The sequence below is a fragment of the Cryptotermes secundus genome, unplaced genomic scaffold (assembly GCF_002891405.2).
Source record: "Cryptotermes secundus unplaced genomic scaffold, Csec_1.0 scaffold114, whole genome shotgun sequence".
In the NCBI taxonomy this organism is placed as follows: Eukaryota; Metazoa; Arthropoda; class Insecta; order Blattodea; family Kalotermitidae; genus Cryptotermes; species Cryptotermes secundus.
Genome location: NW_019729208.1, coordinates 1,005,478 through 1,019,177, shown reverse-complemented (window position 1 = coordinate 1,019,177; position 13,700 = coordinate 1,005,478). Strand labels below are relative to the sequence as shown.

The 13,700-nt window shown below is 41.6% G+C and overlaps 1 protein-coding gene across 1 annotated transcript in view; it reads left to right on the top strand.

The window, feature by feature from the left end:
• The window catches only part of LOC111865371 (neuroendocrine convertase 2), a 209,500-nt gene that overhangs the window by 108,830 nt on the left and 86,970 nt on the right, over nucleotides 1–13,700 (top strand). The window contains exon 2 of the mRNA XM_023853339.2: nucleotides 5,722–5,826. Coding sequence (XP_023709107.1) covers nucleotides 5,722–5,826 — 105 coding nt within the window. The remainder of the gene's footprint in view (nucleotides 1–5,721; nucleotides 5,827–13,700) is intronic.

The window sequence follows — 13,700 nt, the reverse complement described above, 5'->3', positions numbered from 1 at the left end:
TAATAATAATAATAATAGTAATAATAATAATACTCTACCCCTATGTCGATGCAATATTTTCAGCAAAGATTGCATATGATAAGAAATAAACTTCGTCGAAATTGTTTATCGTCTCTTTCTCTCAAACTGCTAACGAAGCGTCTAAATTCAGATTGATCTCAATTACAACAAATGGAAGAAACCTTCCTAATAAGAAAATTCCCTTCCTTAAATTCAGTTTTCAAAGCGAACATCCTAAAAGGAGAGCACAATAACAGATGGCGTTGCTAACGTCAATTTTTATGTTACGAATAGCACATTCATACAAGTCTATAAATCTACGGCAGAATGATTTAAGTTCACTGGCCCTAGGCACGAGTATTTGCGAGTATGATCTTCTGGCAAATGCATGTAATTGTTACTGAATCCGAAAACTTACAACCCTGATTATAATATATTTTTGTGTGTTTCTTATTTAGGATTAGGGATGCAACAGTCAAGAGCTGTGCAATGCATTGACTTTCATTTAAGACTCTGGAATTTCATAATTACGTCCCCTCGGGATATGAGAAATATCTTTATCATGACAATTTAGCTCTACAAGGTTTAGTACCAGCGTCAGCTGACTCGCACAGAGCTGTAGGAAGAAGCTTCGTTTCCTTCAAGAAATGGGACTCTATATTCTAAGTACAAATGATTCCACTGCATTAAAGCAGATATGCTTATGTTTCTGCTATGTTTTTCTTCGAAATTTAAAGTAAAGTAAAAGAGCTAAGGGTAAAATTATCAATATAACAAGTCGTGGAGGCCGATAGGGTTGGGAGACGTAGAGGCTCCCACATTTTCTAGACAATCGACTCACAGATGACAGTGAGGTTGTCAGTCTTACGTTCTGGCTGGCCGCCCTTTACTCCTAGGAAGATTCCTGGTATTTATTTCTGTTAGAGGGTGGGTCTACTCCAGGGACATAGTGCCGCTGGAAGGATTAGGTCAATTGAAAAAACTAATTATCTCATCGGGAATCGAACGCGCGACCTTCCGGCTTGTAGCATAGTGCCCCAACCAACTACGCCACTGCGTGGTCCTCAAATATGGTAACTTTACCCACTTTCGTGGCACGACATTCTTAATTCTCCATGATGTTAGACATTTGTTTCCGTAGTTAGTTTCAATCTTCATCATTTGTGGAGCCATCTGTGAATGTTAATACTAACTGTAGAGCATACGCCCAGCATCTAATGAGGGCAGTTCTGGAAAACTGGTCTTGTGGATTATTTTACGACGTTGTCCACAGCTACAGAAAATGGTGTCGAATTGTAGATGAATGATGAATCGGAAAAGATTCGGAAGGAAGCTGTCGTGATTTAATCGGGATGCTGTCCTGGCATATGCCTGAAGGGACTGAGAGAAATTACGAAGAACATGTCAGTGTAGCCGCTGTCCTGGTCGAGATTAGAACCGAGTAACCTCCCTAATAGAAGTCCAAGGCTTTACCGATATACTATCCTGCTCGGCCCACATTTCATGACATGCGAGTAAGGCTGACAGCTTCACTGCCATCTGCGACCTGATTGTCTAGAAAAATGTGGAAGCCTCGACGTCTCAAAACCCTCCAGCCTCAAAGGCATGTTACAGAGATAGCTTTGTATTGTCACGTATCCTGGTAACGCGACAAGTAATTAATGGGTTCTCTGGATTGATGAATCGATTTATTGGGCAATCACCAGGCGGATCTACAAACATTTATACGTACATTTCAAAAGGTTACTGGAACAAGAGCACACAAATTCTTCAACTGTCCGCCCTTAGATGCGCCTTGTATGAATTCGGTGAGCAGGTCTGTACCCAATCTCCTCTCTTCTGTCTTTTTTGGGGGGGCTTTCTACTACTCAGTAGAACTCTCCAGTATCTCATCTTATAGTTTATCTCTCCCTGATGTAGGGATTGGTCGTACCGTAGAGAGATCACCGTCTCCAAGGGTTCCTATATCGAGTTTTTGTCTTTCGTTTCTGTATGAACAACGTTTACCTCTCATTTGTAAAGGGAATGTTTCTATATGTGTTACCTAGGACTCGATGCCTCTGTCATAACCTCGGAGAAGTGTATCAATAAGCCGTTACCCAGCAGTGGATTTACATGTCACAGTATTTTTCCTTACCTTATTTTGTGGTGTGACATTCTAAATATGCCAAGATATTGGGTATGCTTTCAAATTTATTTTCAATAATTATTCCCCAGGAGGCTTATGGGGAAAGGAGCTATAGCTCCACAATCTTTGACCTCCTCATTAGATGGAGGTAAGTCAGATTCACGCCCCGGCCATTTACACGCGGGGAAACAGCCGCATGTACCCACTGGTTAAGGGACTATTTTGGCCCATAAATTGTTCTTGAAGCTGTGTAGGTAAAAGTTTCATGTTGCTGCCGGGACTCGAACACTGACTCCTTGGACATCCAGCCCGTAGCCTATCCTTATGCCGACATAAATCTCCTGACCCTACATTACAAAAATAATCATCAATTTAGTAATAATATTTACGGGCTATTTTCATGTTATTTGATATCCGTAAATGTTACTATAATGTAAAGAATGATACTTTAGAAAATTGAACTTACGGAGAAAGTTTTTGTGATGAAAAACGATTGTCACTCCGAGGAGAATGAAAGAGATTGTAGCTTTGGATTACGCTTTGAATTATGGGGCAATTCAGAGCTGTCGCTCGGGCATTGCAAGTCGCCTCTTTATCTTGATGTAGATTTCTTCCTCGGTAGAGATACCAGGAAATTTTAGTGCATCATAAATGGAAGCAGTTCCGTCAGTGTCTGATTCTGGACCCGAAGTAACAAGAGATAAGTTGGATCTGAGGTTATCACAGCGGTGACTACGAGAAGTGCGATATACTGGGATATGACACCACGTATCCCTGGAATTATCTGACGTTTCGGAAGAACGCGTCATCTCCATCTTGAGAATCTACACGGCGTGTCCAGGATCCGTTAGGACTCTTTTTTTTTTAATTTGGCCCTGCAATGCCATCTGTTGGCGAGTTGTGGCGTTAAGATTCTTGAAGTTTCAGTTGTGGTTGTCTATAATTTCAAAGCGCAAGCCTCGCTGCATCATGTGTTCTGGCCTTGAATGTAACAGTACTGTTCTGACGCTCGTCGGAAAATGGCGATTGAACAGAGAGCCAAAATGAAATGTTGTTTTAAGTTAGGCAAAACAGCCGGAGAAGCGTTCGAAATGATGTACGCTAGTGATTGTTTGAGTCACTCGAACATTTTTCGATGGTTTGCTGTATTTCGTGACGGCAGGGAGGACATTGAAGACGCTCCACGTGCATCAAAGCCGAGAACAAGTCGCACTGAAGAAAATGTGAAAAAAAAAGTGACCGAAATCCCTGCATCAGGCAGATGTGTTACTGCAAGACTCATCGAGGAGCTTTTGGGAATACCAAAAAGGACTGTGCATCAAATTTTGACCGAGGATTTGGGCAAACGGAAGGTCTGTGCGCGGTTTGTACCGCACGCGCTGTCAGGCGATGAAAAACATGCCAGAGTGGAACACTGCAAAGACATGTTACGGTCGGCCCAAAGTGATACAGACTTTACAAAATCGATTGTTTCTGGTGACGAGACATGGTGGTTTCAATATGAGCCTCTCACAAAGCAGCAGAGTGCAGCGTGGTTGAGCCCAAAGAAGCCGAAACCAAAGAAAGTGCGCATGCAAAAGAGTCGAGTAAAGACACTGCTAACCGTTTCCTTCGATTCCAAAGAATCATTCACAGGGAATTTCTACCAGTAAGTAAAACAGTGAATTCTGATTATTATCTCGGAGTCCTCAATCAATTGCGGGCGAGAATTCTTCGAATTCGACCTGAATATCGAGAGCAAGGTTCCTGGCCGCTCCTCCACGACAATGCCCCACCCCACAAATCGAAGATCGTGCGCGATCTTTTTGCCTTCATCATCCTCCGTATTCGCCAAATTTGGCGCCAGCAGATTTCTGGTTGTTACCAAAAGTTAAGTTGGCGATGAAAGGAGACCGTCACGACACCATCCAGGACATCCAAAGGGAATGCACCGAAGTTTTAAATGCGATTCCACAAAAGGAGTACAGTGACTGTTTTCGAAAACTTTTTAATCGATTACAGCTATGTATTGATTCAGAAGGAGACTGTTTTGAATAAAAAGTGTGAAATTTTGAAAATAATTCACGTCTTATATTTTTAGTGAACACAGTCTTAATAGAACCTGGACACACTGTAAAAGTAAGCCAAGTAAGACAACAGCAATGAGCAGACAGCAAACAGAAATACGCATTTTCTTGCTGGTCGCCTGTTTAGATTACACTTCTACACTGATGATGGAGGCAAGGTATTCCTCCAAAGCCTCGGTGAGTTTCAACTGTACGGCGTCAAGTTTTAGGAGATAGTTCCGCTGTGAGAACCTCAAATCTATTATTTGGATTGTTCTGAAATCAACAGGTAAATACATTATATATATGTATATATTGTGGCTTCCGATTTCATGCGTATAAAACTAAAAACAAACTCCGTGATTTGAGTCCACAAGCGAACTATACCTACCGAACGACCGCCGCTTTTCGGCGAAGTTAGTGCCAACTTTAGCGGATAGAGGATGTCTCGTGATCAGAGCAACGATTCCTCACGGTCGTTAATTTCTGTTCTTTAAACCGGAGTCGCTATTTCTTTGAAACATCTCCTCAGTTATCCTCACGAGGCTGAGTGGACCCCGTTCCAGACCCACTGCTCCTCAGAATATCTGTTAGCGCCGGGAATTGAACCCGAGATCTCAGAATCTGTAGCCAGGAACTCTGGCCACTATACCACAGAGGTGGTCATCGACTTCATGTGTATATGCACATAAATTCGCCAACCCGGTAAATTAGAATTTCATATTATTTATAATCATTCCTGGTATAGTTTATGAGCCGGTATAGCTCAGTCGGTATAGCGAGGGGTACAGGTTGGAGGGCTTGGGTTCGATTCCCAGCAGGGGTAAGAGAATTTTCTCTCTTCCACGTTGCCTAGACCGGCTCTGCGACCCAACAAGCCTCCTATCCAATGGGAACCAGGGATTCTTTCTTCTGGGACAAAGTGGTCAGGTCTTGAAGCTGACCACTCACATCCATTTAGTATCGAAGTCAAGGATGATGGAGCTTACCTCCACTCCGCCATATATCTTTATGGTTTGGTGCTTAATTAATTAAGCACAGTATCAATATTGTCTTTTTATTTACTATAGTTTACAGAATGTAAATGGCGATAAAATGTTTTGTTTGATGTTTATTTAACAACGCCATCAGTTATAAAGTCTAGGTCTATATTGCGTCTTATGGTTTCATGATAATGAACATTGAATTGGAATGAATGAGTGAGAAACGGCCATTTTCTATTTTAATTTATTGCCCCAACATTTGTTTGGAAGAGAACCGCAAAAACTTCGGTCGATATATTTCATGTAATCAATTTGCTTCCGAAATATTTAATTTTCACCGACTGCTCGATCATATAACTTTCCTTAATTTGCTGTGTTGTAATCATTTTTTCGAAAAGGATAATATTTTAAGACAAAATCAAGATGAATTTATAAACAAAATTTGTTATTACGGAGTATTTCATTTCAGAAAATTGTTGCAGTAACTGTAGCAATAAAATTAAATACTGAGATATTAAATTATAAATTAATTTCTGTGTCTTGATTGTCGTGTTGTATTTTGCAGGTTCTGGGCTCACCGAATGAGTTTCACTTCGTTCACCGCTCGTTGCCCCACGCTCGCAGTAGGCGTAGTGTCCCCCACACGCGGCGCCTTAAAGTGGACCCCTTGGTAAGTAACACAGTGTACACAGTGCCTCGTCACTGGAGATGCCTGTTTTGTGTACTCAGGGGAAATACAGTCATGAGTAGCATTGCTGCAGTTATCGTAGAAATTTATGCTGAGGATGTGCTGATCTAAGCTTCCCACTGCACAAAATGCGAAGATAACTGTGTTCTCGGGGGTGATGCCACGTCTTCTGACAGTTACCTCCATCTCAGGATAGAAGAACAAGTTAAAGGTGTAAAAATTTGAACGAGGATGAGGCAGGGTGTAAATAACTTTCTAGAACTAGGCAGAATCTCTAGCTCAGAACTAGGAACACGCCCCAGTTCAGAAATATGATAAGCTCCAGGTCAGAATTAATTAGACGCTCCACTTCAGAATCAGCAAACGCTAAGTTCAGAACTATTTTTTATAGATATTAGGGTGGGACTAAGTCTCTTCTACTGCGGCCACTTCTGGCCTATTGTACCAGCCCCAGATGATAGGTGAGGGTGAGTGTAGAGCAATGGGTGGAATGAAGATTGGCAGGGGAAATCGTAGTGCTCGGAGAAAACCTGCCCCAGAGCCACTTTGTCCACCACAAATCCGACTTGACCAGACCCGGGATCGAACCCGGACCGCCGCGGTGGGAAGCCAGCGACTAACCGCTTGAGCTATGACACGGCACATCAGTTCAGAACTAAGTACATGCTCTCTTCAGTTCAGAATTAGGCAGACGCTCCAGTTCAGAACTATGTAGGCGCTCCAGTTCAGACCTAGAGAGAATCTCCAGTTCAGAACTAGATAGAAGCTACAGTTCAGAACTAGATAGAAGCTCCAGTTCAGGACCATGTAGACGCTCCAGTTTTGAACTAGGCAGAAGCTCCAGGTCAGTAAAAGGGGCCGGAAAATGGACAAGAGCAGCTAATAATGAAATCCTTTTAATACAGTCTTGTGAGTTATGAACAGAATGCCTGACGAGATAATACCGAAACAGATTCTACATTATAAACCAAAACAGACAAACAATCGAGGAAGACCTTGAGAAGGTCGAACTGAACATGTGAAATCGGAAAGCCTTTGTTGTTTGCACAATTGAGAGAAGACGGACTGTGTGGCATCCGTGTGAATTACACCCATTCTGTGAAACGTATGTCCTTTTTGCGTGTGTATTAATTCTTGGAAGGCTAGTTCCATTCTCTGCAAAAAAGATGAGACAAGCACAGGTGGCTACTAAACTTCAAACGCCCCACCTCGTGGAGAGCTTGCGTGCTGTCTTCCTATCACAAGTCCCTGTGAACAAGCCTCTGTTTATTACTACGATCAACTCCCGTGCCCCTCCAGCGTTCAGTTTACTGAAGCGTCACAACTCATTATATATAAGCTGTTTCTACTAATGACTCATGAATTCTAATCGTGCCGCATGTTGTCTGTTAATGAAATGATACAAACTTGAAAAATAATTATTATATCAGCCACTTTCCACAATTTAAAATATCTTTCACTCATAAGGTTTCAGAAATATCTCTTTCCATCTTCAGGTGTGATGGAGGAAAGGCTTCTATGCAGCTATGCCTGTCAGAAAGAACTAGTCTAGATCACTTGACAAAGAATGAAGTGCAGTACAGTTAAGTGCAGTGGAGTAATTTACTGCTGGCCCTCGCCAACACAGTTAATCTTGATTTCGGATCCCATAGCTGCTCATATCTTTAACGTCAAATGTTGTCAGCTGCATTTAAGAATAAATAAATGCATTTAAGGTAAAGCTGTTCATGTAACAGGCGTACAACAATGCCACCGAATAGCTAACCTAACCTAACCAAGCTATGGAAAACAAACAATACTGCACTGCTGCCTTCCTCGAAGTAAGTCAGGCATTTGACAAAGTTTGGCATCCAGGCCTGCTTTATAAAATCAGAAGAATTCTACCGGCCAAATATTTCGCAATACTGCAGTCGTACCTAACAGACAGAGAATTCGAAATAAAAATCAACGCTGAAGTATCCAACCGAAGGAACATACAATCAGGAGTTCCTCAGGGCAGTATCTTGGGTCCACTCCTCTACGTACTATACACCTCAGATATTCAGACCACCGAATTAACAAAAATAGGTACGTTCGCAGACGACACAGCAATTTTCGCTACGTCAGAAGACCCGGTAATTGCTTCATCTAATTTACAAGAACATCTGAATCTAATGGAGAAATGGCTACACCGATGGAAAATCAAAGTGAATGAAAGCAAATCGGCGCATGTGACTTTTACTCTCAGGAAAGGTAACTGCCCCTCAGTACACCTAAATCATGTTAACATTCAACAGCAGGATGTAGTAAAATACTTAGGACTACACCTGGACTCAACATTAAACTGGAAACACCATATAGCGAAGAAGAGAAAACAAATCGAAATTAAGTTCAAGGAAATAAATTGGCTAATAGGTCGGAAATCTCACCTAACAATAGATAATAAACTACTGATCTACAAAACAATAATTAAACCCATATGGACATACGGCATTGAGCTCTGGGGATGCGCCAGCAGGTCCAACATAGAAATCATCCAGCGAAGTCAATCCAAAATACTTAGAGCCATAGTTGACGCACCTTGGTACGTGTCAAACCAAACTCTTCACACCGACCTCAAGATCCCATATGTAAGAACCGTAATCACAGACAGAATCCAAAAACATTATCAGAAACTGGAATCTCACCCCAACAACGCAATAGAAGCTCTCCTTCAACCTACACAATACAGAAGACTAAGACGAACTTGGCCAAACGATCTCCAGGAAAACTGAGGCGTAATCGATGGATTACAGCTCTTCAAGCCAACTTAGTACAATAGAATAATTATTGTACATGACAGCAAATTAGCTCATAGAATGCAAATTCAGATTGCTAATAAATGATAAATAAAAAAAATGTAATAGGCCATGAAGGCCCATAGGGGTATGAGACGTCGAGGCTTCCACACTTTTTTCTAGACAATCGGCTCACAGATGTCGGTAAGGTTATCAGCAACGGACGCCCTTTAACCCCCAGGATGATTCCTGGTACTCATTTCTGTTAGAAGCTGAGTCGACCTCAGGGCCATAGTGCGGATCTACATCATAGGGACTGGCGACCTTCCGGCTTGTAACACAGAGACTCAACCAACAGCACTACCGCGTGCTCCAAAATAAACGCCTTTATAACATTTTAGCATTCATGTTAAAATAATTTCATTCTGCTTTGTTTGTGTGTTGGTCGAATGCAGTTTAATTTGGAAGGCAGTTTAGTGCCACTACGATCGATGGCAATTAAGTCCACTATAAATACTGAAAGTGGCGGTAGTCATTCTGCCGCATTCGTTACGAAGCCTTAATTGGAAAACGAAATGTGCATGGGGGGGGGGGCATTTTCATGACCTGACATATTTAGAAACCTCTGTGGACGTCACGGCGTGGTTCAAGGGAAGAACAGACGAAGTAAATAACCCTGTGAGTGGCTCGTAAATCGAGAATGGTGGCTGGCGTCTAATGTCCCTCATCAAAGAAATCAAGGCTAAGGGCATTAGTGATGGAACGAGAGGAGACGAGGCGTAAAGGCGAAGATCCGAACAGACAGGCGCCGAAAGGGATCGATCCCTGTACAGTTAGTTGGAATTTTTTTTTCATTTGCTGCTACAGCCCCAATTTGGGCCTTAGCCTACCTCCATGAAGCTCTTCTGTTTAATTTCGGTTTTCTAGATCTTAGACATTTGGTAGAACTCCTTGGGCGGGAGATCAGCTCGTCTCAAGTCCTCAAGGAATACACAAACACAGAAAACGCACACACACACACACAAACACCAAATATCTTTGCCCTGGTTGGGATTCGAACCCACGATCCTGGCTTTCGAGCTAGCGAAAGCAGTACATGCCTTAAACCTTTCGGCTACCGTGACCGGCTGATGGACATATGCTCCTGGCTAATTATAGTGACATTCGGATCAACCTAGTCGTTCACTGATTGCTTCCTTATCTGAATCCGGTGTATGTTCAGCGCTGTCATCTGGCGTAGATGCCAACGTGTTGACTCAGTGTGTTATATCCCCTTCTTCTTCTTCTGTTGCCATGAATTGGGATAAACCTGTTCCGACCTTAGTTTCCTATTCATCTTTTCCTGGTGTTGCCAACGATTCTGCATTCCCTTGGCTTATATTTTATTGTATAATATTGGCTACTGGTAAAACATTATGTCTGAAGTTAGTACCCAAGATAGGGAGGACATGCTACTGATATTTAATAATGTTGTCAGAAAAGTACATAAAATATGAAATGCACACGAAATTATTATTAGCAGAAATGGCTCTGGTTCTCACCCGGCCCTCTATTCAATGAGTACCGGTGCTTCTTCTTCCCTGGGGGTAAAGCTGCCGGGGCGTGAAGCTGCCACTCACATCCAACTAGTGCCGAGATCAAGTTTGGTGGAGCTATATGTTCCCTCCCCAATACGTCTTCATGGCATAATGCTTAAATAATTAAGCACAAGGTAAATTTGTCTTTACTTTTAAATTTACCTTACTAGGGTAATCACTAAAAACAGTGGTTACTGTACATACCGCCTGCTTTAAAATCACTGAATTTCTGCTGTTTGCAGAAGGAGTGAGTTTATGGGTTTACATGATTCTCAGAAGAATCTGCGACTACTTCTGTGAACATCATTAACCGATTATAGTGTAGAGGTAAGATATTTTCCCTGAGGTAGGAATTAAATGTTATTGAGACCAAGCTCATGTATGAGAGACATACAAAGACTTTTAATGAGAAAGATATTTTGCCCCGGAAACTGTAAAACTCCTGGAATACGTTGTGTTATCTGAAATCTATGATAGGTGTTCCGTTTCTGCCATAAAAGAAACATATGTTGAGAACAGCTTACATTCACACAGAAAATGCTAATATTTTTAATTAAGCTGAAATCTGGGTAAAGTTAAGTGAAGGGTAACCGTATATTTAATTAACAACTATTATTTTAATGCTTTATTAAGCAGCTCAGGAAATTAATATTTCATTATTGATTGAAGCAAACATTAATAATATAAAAATCATTTAGCTGTTACTGTCACTTCTGCGTATGATATTGTCACGTGTTCACGTGTTACCTGGTAACCTACTACTGTCTCTTAGGTAACGGGACGAATAATTTCACGTAGGTCTGGGATATGAACTTCAGACTTCTGCATTCAGTGAACATATTTTTTAAAACAAATGACAATTTCCAAGCTAATTCTTAACTTATTATTATATATGCAACAGTGTACAGTTCCCAACAGGCGTAAGAGGCGTTCTCTTTCCGTAGCGTCCAAATCATTTCCTGGGCCCTGCAAGCCCCCTGTCCAGTAAGTACTAAGGACAAGTACTAAGGTCTGAAACTGACCTGTAATGTTCAATTTAGTAAAAATAAGGGTAAATCTATCCTCGTAACATGCCTTTGAGGCCCATATGATTGTGAGACGTCGAGGCTCTCACATTTTCTAGAGATGGCGGTGAATTTGTCAGCCTTACACGCCGGCCGCCGTTTACCCCAAGCAGATTCCAGGTACTCATTTCTGTTAGAAGTTGAATCGAAGCTAAAATCATAATGCGGCTGGAAGGATTAGGTCAATTGGAAAATATAGTGATCTCATCGGGAATCGAACCCGCTACATTTCGGTTTGTAGCATCGTGTCTAGACCAACTACGCTACTGCGTGCTCTCCACATCAATTTAGTACAAAGGTTAAAAATATGTGTAGGTATACCTCCATTCCGCTATACGTCTTTATGACATGGCGATTGATCAGCTAAGCACGGGAACAACTTTACGTGCTGCTTTTACCCGTGCAATAAAATTGATCATTTTGGTTGAATCAGAACCTATCTACGTAAGCAGATTTTCACACCCAGACTAGACCATGAAAATGATGACGTGGATGCTGTATCTAGTTATAGTGATATGTTACCTGGTGTTAAAGTGGATATTACACAACGCTATAAAGGCGGCGTCAGAATGCAACTTATAATTAAGGCAGTTAACTGAGTGTTGGGTGCCAATCTCAATGTGTGTGCCCTTTCTGCTCTGTGTGGTGTGCTGTGTGCTGATGTGATAGGATTCCGGTCGTAAAGACAACTTGGAAACGACTTACATTACAACGCTGCCTGTAGTTAATTTATATCCCAGAGTGAAGAGATGGAACTTGGCCATTATGAAGTTATTACAGACTTTGATTATGCTCGTTATGTAAGGATCAGTTCAGTTTATGTGGCCAGGACGTCCAAGCAAATTCCGTTATGCCGTATATTTTTAATTGGGTGATTTAACGGCACTGTCAATATCTAGAATATATATGGCATCAGATGATAGGGTGATTGGTGACCCATGAAATTGAAAGGACGTAGATGAAAGCGGTTTTTATGTGTCGAGGTTTCATCCTAGAATTCATTTGAAGGCAAATAACTGACATCATGGAGCTGAGCCCTTCTTGAGAAGTCGCGAGTTGTGCAGCTTCTCAAGAACTTAGCAGCATTTTATAGAACCCGAAGGTTCATTACCGTGTTCACAAGAGCCCTCCACTGGTCCCTATCCTGAGACCAATCAATACAGTCCATACGACCCCATCCTATCTCTCCAAGATGAATTTTTATACTTATTATACTCCCACCGGCGTCTTGTTCTTCCTAGCGCTCTCTTTCCTTCTGGCTTTCCCAACACTTTCCTATGTGCATTCATCGTCATTCCCATTCGTGCTACCGCCCCACCAATCTCATCCTCCTTGACTTTATCATTCTAATTATACTTGGAGAAGAGTACAAGTTATTAAGCTCCTCATTATGCAGTTTTCTCCAACCTCCTGTCACTTCATTTCTCTTCGGTCCAAATATTCTCCTCAGCACCCTCAGTCTATGTTCCTCACTTAATGTCAGAGACCAAGTTCCACACCTATACAGAACCAGAGGCAAATTACATTTTTGTATATTCTAATTTTTATGTATTTGGTTCTGGACTGAATGGTAGCAAGCATTACCCGAGTCCAGTTTCCTCTTAAATTCTTCCTGAATCAAATTTTGATTTGTTACTGTCGTGCCACATTTTCAAGCATCTTGAAGCTATTTTTATCATGACTTTGTCCTGCAGTCTGATGATGAGACAGCAACATATACTTAGTTTTTCCTGCGTTTACTTCTAGACCAACTTCCTAACTAGCGTCAGTTAAAGTTTCTGTGTTTTATTTTTCCTAAGGGACTGAAGAAAACCATGAAAACCTCAGTTAGCATATCTGATATCAGGGTCAAAATTGTGAAGTGGTTTCTCCTGAATTCAAGTCTGGATACAACTCTGAGCCTTCCCAGTCTGCTCTCCATTGCTTTCCGGCGCCTTTCCCCGGATATGAAGCTGACCATTCACCTCTATTTGATAACTAGGTTAATTATACGTGGAACTGTGTACTTCCACTCCCCCTTATACGTATTTTCATGGTGTAGCGCTTGAGTAAACACAGAGATAAATTTAACTTATACGAGGTTCGTACTGAAAGTCATGAGCAACAATTTTTTGTAAAGCAACAAGCTTTATTATTGACAAACCAAATACACCACCTCAGTCTTCAGACCTTTCTTTATTTTTCTACNACACATTATCGCCATTTCTTTGTACACATTTCTCCCAGCATTCTGGGAGTTTGAAACTTCACTTTCTGTAAAATTCTGTTCCAGCTATCCAAAGACACTGACGCACTGCTTTCTGAATTGCCTCCCTTGTCTCAAAACGTTGTCCACTCAGCTGATCCTTCACAAATCCGAAAAGATGGTAGTCGGAGGGTGCCAGATCAGGGCTATAGGAGGGGTGTGGAAGAACTTCCCACCTCATCTTTGCAAATGCTTCCAATGTGAGGCGAGCGGC